At 58.3% G+C, this 12,384-nt stretch overlaps 1 protein-coding gene and 1 long non-coding RNA gene across 2 annotated transcripts; one reads left to right on the top strand and one right to left on the bottom strand.

The window, feature by feature from the left end:
• Window positions 1-327: 327 nt before the first annotated feature.
• LOC311442779 lies at window positions 328-6,505 on the top strand. Its single transcript, XR_014696856.1, has 3 exons — window positions 328-434; window positions 4,564-4,689; window positions 6,403-6,505. It is a non-coding gene; the product is annotated as an uncharacterized lncRNA (long non-coding RNA).
• A 1,823-nt stretch (window positions 6,506-8,328) lies between these two features.
• On the bottom strand, window positions 8,329-11,816 carry AEN (apoptosis enhancing nuclease). Its single transcript, XM_084532382.1, has 4 exons — window positions 10,717-11,816; window positions 9,769-10,397; window positions 9,291-9,491; window positions 8,329-9,022 (listed from the first exon to the last, which is right to left on the bottom strand). Exons 2-4 carry the CDS (start codon window positions 10,393-10,395, stop codon window positions 8,819-8,821), a joined length of 1,032 nt encoding a protein of 343 aa, XP_084388508.1. The 5' UTR covers window positions 10,396-10,397; window positions 10,717-11,816; the 3' UTR covers window positions 8,329-8,818.
• Window positions 11,817-12,384: the final 568 nt, after the last annotated feature.

Raw genomic sequence — 12,384 nt, 5'->3', positions numbered from 1 at the left:
GCACACAGCACACATCGCACCCAGGGTGAGATGCTTTGTCCATCCTAGCACCTGGGCCAGATCATCCCCACAGTGAGGGAGATCAGCTGTGAGGTGCTGAGGGTTGGAAGGGGGCAGAAAGAAGGGAAGAAAAATCATTTGGATGAGAAAATCACCTTCATGTGTAGTCACTAGTGATGCCAGGAGAGACCAAAATCCCTACACCATGGCCATTTACATGCAGGATGGGGTGCAGGTGGGCAGAGCAGCCACTCACACAGCACAGCTGAGCCCATCCAGCTCCCCTATATAGGGTTGGGCTCAGGAAGGCTTCTCCTTTTTGTTTGGGGTTTGGGCAGAGGGGGAAGGGAAGAGCAATAGTATTCACCAGGCTGCTGGTATGCAGCCGGCAGTACCTGTAAAGCGAGGGAAGATCATACGGAAGCATTACAGAGGTGAGGAGTACTAGAAATACATTTTTTTAAAAAAGTCTCTGATTATAAGGACTTAAAAGAAAGCTATTCCTGAAACAGTTGGTAGCAGCAGCTCAGGGTCAGCAATGCCTTCTACCTGGGGCCATGTGAACTAAGAACATTAATTGAGCCTCCTGGGTATGTAAGCCTCTTATCTACTTATACACAGCACTTTCTCTGAGCTGGAAAAAAATGAGATTACAAGCTATTTTTAATGAACAGCAGTAGGATGTGCATGCTCACCTACTCTTTGCTATAAGATGCTTCCTTCTCTCTCTGCTTCTCTTTAAAACAGTTAGCTTTTTAGGATATGAGCTCAGACTTCAAAAGGGGTGTAGGTGTCAGAGGAAGGGGGGCAGCTCCTATTCATCCTCTTGGGGTTAAGGGTGCTCTCAGAGCTGCTGCTGAGCTCCTGCAGGTGCGGCTCAGTCCCTCAGATCTGACATCTCAAAGCTCTTGAGCAGGGCTCTCCCTGCCTTCCTCTCTTGCTTAAGTGACTCCCTGTTTGGCGAGGCAGCCTTTGAATCCCCTTTCCTCGGTGCCTTGCTCTCTGGAGGTGCACATCAGAAGGGGAAGGTGGACGGGTCTCAGCTCCTGGTGGGTGCAGAGACCTCAAAAGTGGCTGTGGCGGAGCAGAGGTGATGCTTTGGGTACTGCAATGCTTTCAGTGCAGCCCAGAGGCTGTGCAGGAGCCTGTAAGGCTGCCAGCAGCAGAGCAGGGACCCACAGCTCTGCTGATGTTGTGTGCAGGAGCTGGCCCAGACCGGAGGGCACAGCATGGTGGTGGGATGCTCTCTGCTCCTCTGCTGAGAAAAAAATGGTCCTGGGGCCCCTTATTGCTCCCATTCTCTGGGAAACCTGTGTCTCTTGCCCCCTGGGCATCCCCTCCCCTGTTTCCTTTTGGGATGTCACAGTATGATCCAGGGGTGGCTTCTTTTTCCTTAATGCCTGAGAGCTGTGTGCCTTCGTGGTGGTGCGGGTCACTTTGGGTTGGGTTGGGAGGGACCTTCAGGGTCACCTAATTCCTGTACCTCTAATTATGAAAGAAAGATGCCTGCTGCTCCCATTCTCTTTAAAAGCTGAGGCTTTTCTTGCTGCTAGTCAGCTGTGAGCATGTTTCCTGTTACAAGTCTGCCCTTTCGGTTGATTTCTGGCTATAAGCAGTGCTGCTCTTCTGTTTCTCTTGAGGCTGATTCTCATTTATTGATCTCTTCTCTGCAAACCACTGTGTGGCCAGCAGAAATGGGTTAATTTCCCCTGTAATAAACCATGGTTTTTAAACCAGCTAAAGCCTGGATCCATTGCTAACCTTAACTACATTGTACTTTAGGGATAATTCAGGCCAGGTGAGGATCTGAGCGCTGCAGGGCATCTTCTGCCCTCCAACTGTGCTCGAGCAGAGAGGCTAATTGGGAACCTAGTCCGGGGGAACCAGCAGTGCTCTGCGGGTTGGCCAAAATGATTCCTAAACAGGGGCAGCGCCAGTCCCCAAACAGGCTTTTATCTGCTCTGCCTTCACCTGGGGCTCAGCTCAAGACTTCTTCCTCTCTTTGTGGGGACCGAGCACATCAGAAAGCTGTCCAGCGATGGAGCTCGAGGCACAGCCCGCTGGGGGTGCTGGGTCTTCTTGACCACATCAGTCCTGCCTGGTGGCTTCTTCCCAGCCTGGGGTCAGGAGACCTGAGCTTTGCCTTTCTCACCATCTTCCCCAGGGAAATTAGGGCCTTTTTGCAGGGCCCTAACATCCCACCCGGAGCCATGGGATGAGCTGTGTAGGCACAGCCCAGCTGCTCTGGAGCCCGGGGCGCACCTGAAGAGCTGTTGCCTTGATTTTGTGTTTATTCTACCAGAACAACAGCATGAGAGGCTTTCCCTGAGAGCACAGATAAACGTTTCCTCCTGGTGTGACAGGCTGACTTTCTGCCTTGTGGTTCTGTTCCCTGGCCTCAATCCTGCTCCCTCCAAGGGGCTGATCTTCCCCCTGCCCGTTTCAGCACTTCCTAGCTGTGTTCTCAGCTTGCTTTTTCAAAGCAGCATCTGAGAGCCAAGCGAACATCCCCATGCGTGTCTCACTTCTCTCTGCTGGGTTGTTTCCCCCATGGGAAGGGGGGAGGTACAGCTCCCATCACCGAGGATCTCACAGCGGTTTGCAAACCTCCCTTCCACCCACTGCGATGCTGCCAGTGGGAAAACTGAGTCAGGGAGCAGCAATGGGGCTGTGTGAGCATCAAAAGCCTGGCAGAGCCAGAGCAGGACTGGTTTGCTTCCCAGAGCAGTGTAGGGACAGGCTGCAGTTACCTTGCACCAGAGCCTGGCAGTGCCAGCCTCCGGGTTGGGGTCTGCAGCGGGGTGAGGTGCTGGGGGAGGCATCAAAAGGCTGGGGGAGTTGGCAGGAGGTGAAGAAAAGCAGCAGTGAGGAGGCTCTCTTCCAAACTTATATATATGATTTAAAAAAAAAAAAAAGCTGGAGCTAAAAAGGCAGCTTGAGAGAGGGGGGGGGTGTTTCCACAGAGCGGGGCTGGTGGTGCTTGCCTCCCTCCTGCTCCTCCTGTGGCTGGGCATCTGGATATTTCGTAGCCCATTAGTAAAAATTCACCTGTTTGAGCAGATGGGTAGGGGTCGGTGTTCCTGCTCTGAGGTTACTCCTGAGCTACAATTAGGTGTGGAGTACACACACGTCAAACATAGCGTATGCTACAAACACGGTGCTTTGTAGGCATTTGTAAGGGGGTGTGCTGAGATTACACAAGGGTGGATTACAGAGATTACAGGTTCCCTCATACCCCTCCCCAGTTCCCCCCAAAACTGACCACGGAGCCTTGCCAGTGGGTTTTTCCACTGCAGGAGCACAGACTCTGCTTTTATTGTGGAGGCCTGTGAGTGCCATTTTGCCCCATTTCACACCTTTTTACACTTTTTAGCCAGCCGTGCTGGAGGCCAAGAGGCATGCACCTCCCTCAGCTGCCCTAGCTCCCCAGGTCTCATCCCCTAGGATGTCTGGGACAAAATTGCTGCTGAAAGGGCAACAAGAAACCATTTTGGGAGCACTTTTTTTTTGACCAGAACCGTGTATTAATGCCATCTTAAAATGCCAACAAGCGCTGCTCTGTGCAGCTCTGGCTTTGATCTTTCCCATCCTTCTGCTATTTTATGAGAGCGGAGGGTTAGGGGCGACGTGGGCACGTCCCACGGTGCCACCGCAGGGTGCCCGTGTGTGACTTGGCCCTGGCAGATGCTGCTCACAGCTGGGATTCCCATTTTATGAAGGCTGGGGTGGTTTCTATTAAAAGGGAAGGAGCCTTGGTCGGGCCAGGTGAAGGCCAAAAGCAAACAGTGACCTCCCAGCACTGCAAACAGAGCCCGGCGCTGACCTGCAGCCCCTGCTATTCCTGTCCTGGGTCCCCTGCCCGTGCCCTGCCACCCTGTCCCCTCGCCTCCTCCTGCTCCTCCCTAACACGGGTGTACAACGCTGCTTTATGCTGGCTGTTTTACATGTAAAAGTGAATAAATATCTCAGTAGGGCTAATGTGCCTTAGCTCATCGTCCTCCTGCCCAGGTCCTGTGGAACCATAGCTATATGGGGTGCTGGCTGTGCGTTATTGCTATTTTATCCATCGGTGTGCTTGTGCTGAGGTTTCAGCGCTGTTCCCTGTGATACCAGCCCCTTGCTGTGCTGCCGAGGGGGCTGAATGGTCAGTGTACTCCCAACTTGTCTTTTAATTCCACCGTTTTAATACAAAGCAATGGTCCCCAAAATGTAATGGGGGCAAGGCACGGGGCATTCACACTCCTCTCGTGGGCTCGTGGCAGGCCAGGGACACACATCACCCACCAAAATGCTGGCCCCAGCTGTGGGTCAAGGGAAGAGCCGTGCATTACTTGGGGTGTTGGCAGAAGCCTGGGGGGGCGAGGTGGGTGTTTGAGCAAAGAGAGGCTGCCCCATCCCCGGCCTGCGAGGGACCAAACGGGAGATCGGCAGCCCGAGGGCACCATCTAGTGAACAGCCCGGCCTGCAGGCACCCACCGCGGGCAGGGACGGAGGGGAAACCGAGGGGGGGGTCCCTGGGGGTCGGCCATAGGAGCACAGGGTCACGGTTTTGCTGTTTTCCAGGTTTCTGCGTGGTGATACCCAAGAGGAGCCCTCAGCATCACCGCGGGGAGCTGGGGATGCTCTGTTGGGGAGCAGGGTCACGCTGCCCTCAGTGCTCTGCCCTGGGCCAGGGGGCACCGGGAAGAGGTCAGTATTTTGCTGTTTCCCAGTTTTGGGGGGAAAAAAATAAATCCCCAAATGTGGCGGCTAACTCAAGGCTTGCTTTGTGAGGGGGTGCCAGGCATGCAGGAGCGGCGGTCCCAGTGCTCTCCGTGCTTCTCCCAAGGATGCTCCTGGCCTCTGGGCAGCTCTGAAACCTCCCTTTTGGTTTAGGAAATTAAACAAAAAAAAAACCCACAGGTGCTCTAACAGCTGTCCGTCTGCACACCAGGGGTGAGCTGGGGTGGAGAAAAGCAGGCTGGAACCCCAAAAGTTTGATGCTCCCCAAAATGATGCAGCTCTTGGGGATGGAAGAATCGCTCTGACCCCCGTTGCCTTACTGGGAACTGCACGTTTTCCCAACCCGCACCTTACTGGGGTCCCCATCACAGCGCTGGGGTGACCCCACACCTGCCAGATGGAGCAGTGGCTGTGCAGGGAAGGTTTCACCCCCCAGCAAGCCCACCCCACGCACCCCACACCCCTGGGGCACGGGGCGAGCAGCCTCTGGGCGCAGCATTTTGGTGCTGGCACCGGAGCCCCCAGAAAATGGGGCAGGGGGAGATGTGCCATCATCTCCCTTCCTCAGCAGCCAGGCGCTGTGCTGAAGTGCCTTGTTTTCCATCGGGGAACGGCTGTTGCTAGGCCACCCCGGTCCCTCGCATCGGCTGCAAGGGGGTTTTGCAGCCAATCCGCGAGGCTGCGCCGGCAGCTCGCACACATGCCCGCACGCACACCCCTCCTGCAGCTCCAGCTGGCAGATGTGCCTGTTCATCGCCGGGTCGCACCTCGTTGCTTCTTCCGCCCGGGCAGGTTATTAGGGCGACAGATTTTAATTTGGAGCAGGCGGAGAGAGGTTTCTGCCCTCTAATTCCTGCTGCGGGTGGAGAGGAGAGGGGCGATGCTGGGCGTAGGGATGCAACGGGGCTGATTCCTCACGTTTGCTGTGAACCAGCTTGGTTTTCAACAAGTGGCGGGGGGAATTTGTGTCCCTCTGTGTCCCCACGGTGAAGCAGCACCCCCACGGGCTGTTCCTGGGCAGGGAGATGCCCTGGGCTGGTTGTTGGTCCCAGCATCGCTCCATGCACAGACACTGGGGATGGGACTGCATTTGGACCAAATGCTCGCTGCATGGGGTGGGGAAGACATCCCTGGAGCCAGCTCTCCTGGCCAAAGCTGCTGTTGGGGTCCTAAATAGGGCAAGCACCCTATGGGCATCCCACACCCACCCCAAAGAAGCCCCCAGCACCTCTGGCCGTGCAGGCAGCATGGTGCAGAGCCTGTGTGCACCATGATGGGGACACGCACGTCTCCACGGCTGCAAAGCCCTCACCCCGCGGGACAGAAGCACCAAATTGTGCAGGGAACGGGACAACCCAGGACTCGATTTGTGAGGGACCCCCACGCCAAGCCCCGTTTAGCAGGGTGGCGGGGGGAGCTGGATAGCAGCACGGGGAGCGGGTCGCGGTTCGAATTGTCTGCTGCTGGAGGAGAAGCTGTTGCTAGACAGAAGTAAAAGCTGTCGCCATCGGCTCCCATTGGCTCAGCCCCACTCCAATGACGAGCTTATCAGTTACCTGCTCCTGCAGCTGCCTGGAAAAAAAAAAAAAAAAAAAACTCATTTGACAATGTTTTTCCTCTGATAAAAAAGCCCCGAGTCCCCATTGCCGGATCCGTGGGCTCGTGTTAATCATTACTCAGGGTCGTTGAGACAACCGGAGAGTTCTCTGCGGGTTCTCGAATTGTCACGAAATTTAGTGCGGATGACGAGCTGGCCCAGGCTTCGCTCCTGCTCTCCTCTGCCCACCCGAAGGTGCTCAGCACCACCGGGCAGCTCCGGGGACAAAGCCAGGCAGGCGCGGGCTCTTCGCAGCAGCAGCTCCCTGACATTTAGGTGAATATTCACAAACATCTGTGAAAATCCTGATTAGGTCTTGCTCGGTTCACTGGGTGGAAAAAGGGGTGGAAATCAACGTTTTATGTGATTCCCAGCCAAGCTGGCTGGCACTCCCCGACACCAGGGGGCTGGGGGTGCCGCCGCCTCCCCATCGCCCACCCCCGCTTTGTGACCCTGCAGGGATGCCCGTGCTGGGCCTTCAGGGTGCCCTGCAGGCATGAAGGGATGCCCTGCAGCCCTTCAAAGCCGATGTAAATCCCTGCTACTCCCCAGTTCGTTCCTCCCCTTCTCCAAAAGCTGGAGATTAAAGGCCAGGAGCAAAGCTTGTGCGTGGGCAGCAGTGCTCCGGCTGCATCGCCGCCCTCAGGTGTGCCCCGAAGCAGGGCAGTGGCTCAGCAGGGCCTTAAATCGTCGTGGTGGTGACGGGGACGGGCAGGGAGCTGGGCTGGGAGAGCTCAGCAATGGCTCTAGATCGCAGGGGGTGAGAGCTTACAGCTTTCTGTCCCTCTCTGCAAAGCCGATCCCGTGCGCCGCAGCCCGGCCCAGGCACGCTTCCGAAAGCGTCCTCGCTAGGGCATTTGGATGGCCGAGACTTCAGAGATCTTCTTCTGATGGTGATTTTTTTTCTCCTTAATTACTCCTTCCTCTCGCCTGTGCCTGGCTGCCTCGCAGGATGAGTCACAGGCTGAGAAACCTCCCGGCCCTGCACCTCTTGTCGCAGCTCTCCGTCCCCATCCCCGCGCACCCGCACCGTGCCACAGCCAGCACTTTGGGGACAGCCTGTGCCTGGGTCACCAGCCTGGGGCAGCGAGGGGAAAACACGCTGAGAAACAGGCCTGGAGCCGGCCAGGCTCCCGTGCTTCCCTCCTGCCAGCCTGGAAGAGGTGGGAATGGCAGCGAGGAGGGACGCAGACCCGCACCAGCCATCCCCCTGCACGCACTTGGCTGCAGCACGGTTGTTTCTTGGACTGGAGCAGCAGAGCTGCTGAAGCAGTGCCGCTGGGAGGGCAGGTTTTTGACCTGTTGGATGTGGCAGAGCATTTCTGAGCCGTCCCCAGGCTTCCTCCGCCAGGCAGGGAGGAGTTAAGGGGAGCGCAGGCTGCCTGGTGTTATTGCAGCGATGCGTGCGTCAGGTGCGCTGCGTCACCGGCTCGTCGCCTGCTTCCCCAGGCTGGGGCTGGAGCAGCCTCCCAGCCCTGCTGTGCTCCACGGATTTTGCTTGAACACTGGCCCCCGTGCCTGCTTTTTGCACGGCCAGGCTCCTGGAAACCCCACGGTGCCATCCCGAAGCCTCCCTTCTCACACCGAGGGCTGGGGTGCTCATAGGGACCCCGCACCCTTCCCATAAAATCCATCTTTTTGTGCTCAGGTAGCAAGCTGCCAGCCACACACAGGTTTTCCTGCGGGCACAGCACTTCCCCAGGCTGGGATGAGCCTTCAGAGCCACAATAGGTGTTTTTTTTTCCCCCCTTTTTCCTCTGAATCGCTCTTAAGAGTGTCCTGACCGCAGGTGACTCACGCAGGGAGCCGCAGGGAAGCGGGGCTGAGCCAGCCCCCCCATGGCCACATTTCATTCTGGAAAATGAAAATGCTGCCCCCAGCAGCACCCACCCTGCACCCAGGGGGGCAGCTTCCCTGCTGCCAGCAGCGCTGCAGGACACCCACACCCCTCCCATTACAAGGGACTCAAAAAAAAAAAAGACAACATGGAAAAAGCAAAGGCATCCAGGTTTTTGCAATAATGATTTTTAATTCAGATGTTGACAAATACAAAGTGCATCCTAAGCTGTTTCCAACAGGGTTCAGAGACACAGATTAGACCTGGACTCTCTTGCCAGGATTTGCTGTGCAAAGAAAACGGGGAGGAAACTGCTCCTGCCCCCAGCCCTGGGTGGCCAGGTGGCAGCAGAGCAGCTTCCAGCTGCTGCCCCGGGGCTGAGACCCTCACCATGGTGCGGAGAGCCCCCAAACTTCCATCCTCCGACCAGCAGCAGGACACACCACCACCCTCCACGCAGAGCATCCCCTCGGAGAGCACCAGAAGCACCGCGCCAGCCCCACTCCACAGCCACGCACCCACGGGTGCCCCTCCCGGCTGGTCCCCACGGATCCCATTTTTGGGGGAGATTTCCCCCCTGGGGAAGGGGGTGGGCGGCTGCCTCCGTGCCCACGAGCTGAGGGCTCCAGGTCCCAAACCAGGTGGATGAGACACCGGCCCCGTCACGGGCTGCCTGCAGTCAGGTCCGTGGGCCAGTACTGGTCGTCCAGGTACTGGTCGCTGTCCGTACTGGGGTCTGTGGGGGGGCTGGGGGGCCGGACGGGCTGGCTGCGGGCCAGCTCCGTCTCCCACTGCACCTCCACCAGGCGGTAGAGCTCCATGGCCGTCTGGGCGTCCTCCACCGACGAGTGGCCTCTGGAGCCCACCTGAGCCAAGGGGAGAAGGTGGTTAGAAGAAAGGGAGCGCGGAAATCCCACTGTTTGCGTGCTTGTAGGACCAGCGCTGGGGTTTTTTGGGGATGGAAGAGGCTCGATGTCGAGGAGAGGTCTCTCTTCTCCTTCTGGAGGGCACGCGGGATGAGCACAGGGGGTCTCCATCTCCCAGACCCCACAAGGATGTGGGAAAACAAACTCAGGAGCCCAAATGGGAACCCAAATTGGAGCCCCACCCCGCAGCGAGGTGTCTGCAGCTCACCTGGATCTTCTTGTGCAGCAGGTGCTTGGCCAGGCTCTTGAGCGAGGCGCTGGCCCTGAGGGGCAGCCCTGCCTTCTGGTTCAGCAGCGGGATCCGGCTGGTGTCTCGGGTCCTGTCCTTGGGGTGGACGTACTTCAGGGCCTGGAAGTCATTGTGGATGGCGTGTCCCACCACGATCTTGTCTTTCAAGATCTTCAGGATCTGGTAGCGTCACGGAGGGGTTAAACACACAAAACCTCAGTCAGGTATAAAATACAGGTATAAAATATAATTGGGATCGGTTCAGTTCCTTCACTTGGAGTGTTTTGGGATCCCAGAGCCGAGCAGTGCTGGGCCTGGTGAATCTTTCCTATAAATTAGACTGGTTTTGCTGTGCAAGTCCACATCACCCTTCCCCTCTCCTTTTAGCACGCACCACGACCACGCACCCTCCCCAAACTCATTTTTTGGCCACCGTAGGACCCCCCCTATGGCTCACCTCGGCCTGGGCGGCCCTGAAGGGGATGGCATTCCTCAGGTGCCCCTTGGTGACCCCGCTCCAGCGCGTGCGGTAGTCGACGATGGGCAGCTGGGGCCGCACATACTTGTCGTAGATGACGTCCCCGTGGTAGCCCACCACGCTGCAGCGCGCCAGCTCGCTCTGCCGCCCCCGCGGGCCCGTGCCCACCATCTCGCAGTCGATGGCCACGTATTTGGTGGGGCGCAGGGGGGGCACCCCCGTGGGGGTGTCAGTGCTGGTGGCGTCCTCGGCGGTGCCATTTGGGGACTTTGTGGTGCCATTTGGGGTCTTGGTGGTACCATTTAGGGTCTTGGTGGGGCCATTTAGGGACCTGGTGGGGCCATTTGGGGTCTTGGTGGTACCGTTTAGGGTCTTGGCGGTGCCATTTGGGGTCTTGGGCACCTTCCCGCAGCTCGGGGGGGTCTCGGGAAGCCCCCGGGGGGGTCTCAGCAGCCCCCTGTGCTCCAGCAGCGCCCGGCGCTCCAGGTAGCGCTGGTGCCTGCGGCTCCACTTCTTGCTGCTGGGGGGGCCCTGGGCACCCTTGGGTGCGGGTGGGGGGGCTCTGGGGGGCGGCAGCGGCACCATCTGCCCCTTACCCGGAGGCATGCCTGTAGGGGAGGGTAAAAAGGGAGGGTCAGTGAGAGCCCAGCAGCCCCCCCACACCCCAAATCCCCCCCCCAATCCCCTACAGGCCGTGTGGGCAGGGGGTGGCGGCCACCGCCCGAAGCCCCCCAGCCCCATTACCGACCCCAATGTGCCCCCCCCTTAAAAAACTGCCCCCCAAAAAAACAATTTGCCCCCCCAAAAACAACCTGCCCCCCCCCGGACCCTGCCTGCCCACTGCCCGGCCCCATACCCCTGCCCCCCCCCCATACCCGGCCCCATACCCGGCCCCATTGCCCCCCCCAGCCCCCCCCCCTCACCCACCGCCTCCCCACGTGTCCGGCCCGGAAGCCGCCGCGCTCACATGCCCGGGCAAGTCCTGCGCTGGCCACGCCCCGCTGCTCTCCCATTGGCTGAGAGGGAGGGGTGATTTGCATGCGGGGGGCGGGGCCAGTGACGTCAGGCGCGCCGCGGCGGTGCTGCGGGCGCCCTGGGTGTAGGGTGACCTGGGTATAGGGGGATCCTGTTATAGGGTGACCCGGGTATGGGGTGTCCTGGGTGTAGGGTGACCTGGGTATGGGGCACCCCAGGTATGGGGCGACCCAGATATAGGATGGCCCAGATATAGGGTGACTTAGGTATAAGGGCACCCCAGCTATAGGGTGTCCCAGGTGTAAGGCTTCCTGGCTATAGGGTGATCCAGATATGGGGTGATCCAGATATGGGGTGTTCCAGTTATAGGGTGAACCAGGTATAGGGTATTCTGGCTATAGGGTATTCTGGCTATAGAATGCCTTGGCTATAGGGTGTCCTGGCTATAGGGCGTTCTGGCTATAGGGCACCCTGGCTATCAGTCATCCTGGCTATAGAATGCCTTGGGTATAGGGTGTCCTGGCTATCAGGCAGTCTGGCTATAGGGTGCCCTAGCTATAGGGCATCCTGGTTATCAGGCATCCTGGCTATAGAATGCCTTGGGTATAAGGTGCCCTAGCTATAGGGTGCCCCAGCTATAGGGTGGCCCAGGGATGAGGGGTCCCTGGCTGTAGGGTGTCCCAGCTATAGGATGCCCTAGCTATGGGGTGCTGCAGGTATAGAGCACCTTGGCTACTGGGCGTCCCATATATAAGGTGCTCCGGCTGCAGGATGTCTTGGCTATAGGATATCCCAGCTATAGGATGTCCTGGCTGTAGGATATCCCGGCTGTAGGATGTCTTGGCTGTAGGATATCCCGGCTATAGGATGTCCCAGCTGTAGGATGTCCTGGTTATAGGATGTCCTGGCTGTAGGATGTCCATCTCCGGCCGGGGCAGGTGGCACAGGGGGTTTCAGACCGTCCCCTCATCGCTCCGCTCTGGAGGCTGACGGAAGCAACGCCCGAGGTGATCAGAAGCGAGGAGCGTTGGGCAGGGCCCCGGCCGCGTCCCCGTGCGCCTCCTCGCCGCAGCGGCCGTGCGCCCTAGGGCAGACTGTGACTTGTTGTGGGATGAGCCATACAACAACAAAATCACTAGTCTTCCACAGGGCGCCTGGCCTGATCCCATTGGGACCCACGCCGGCTTCTCCGTGATGTAGGGACTCAGGACGTGTGTCCCCCATCCGTGCCCCCAGGAGCTTGCAGTGCCTGGTCAGGAGGAGATTCGAGTCACCCTACAAATTATGTTTTTCCTCCCCAAACCCTCGGGGCTGGGCAATGGAGGTGGCTGCTGGCACCTCCCCTGGATCCCTCTCTGCTCCGGCAGCTTCCTTCCCAAACCCCACATTTCTCCCCATGCCAGGCGCGAGGATGGAAGTGGGAAAAAAGTCAAAATGGCTTTAAAGGGGTCGACATGAGGGCTGTGAGCTCCTCTCATCCCGCTAAGCTCCGAGCTCAGGGTCACCGGCAGGCACTCAGCACATCTCACGGCACAGAAGGGGGCTGCTTCTGGGGGGGGAGAAACAAAAGGGCACCGAGGGGGTTGTGCTGGGAAAGAGGTGCAAAAAAAGACCGGCAAA

The sequence above is a fragment of the Aythya ferina genome, assembly GCF_964211825.1.
Source record: "Aythya ferina genome assembly, chromosome: 11".
NCBI lineage: Eukaryota > Metazoa > Chordata > Aves > Anseriformes > Anatidae > Aythya > Aythya ferina.
Note: the sequence above shows the minus strand (reverse complement) of the source record. Positions and strands in the feature narration are given on the sequence as shown.

Bases quoted from the DNA above. Each gene is read 5' to 3' on its own strand.
- AEN (XM_084532382.1), bottom strand. From the start codon at position 10,395: ATGCCTCCGGGTAAGGGGCAGATGGTGCCGCTGCCGCCCCCCAGAGCC. The intron at 9,492-9,768 runs GTGAGCCATAGG...TGACGCTACCAG, and splicing joins TCAGGGCCGCCCAGGCCGAG to ATCCTGAAGATCTTGAAAGA. The intron at 9,023-9,290 runs GTGAGCTGCAGA...CCCTTGGCTCAG, and splicing joins TGCTGCACAAGAAGATCCAG to GTGGGCTCCAGAGGCCACTC.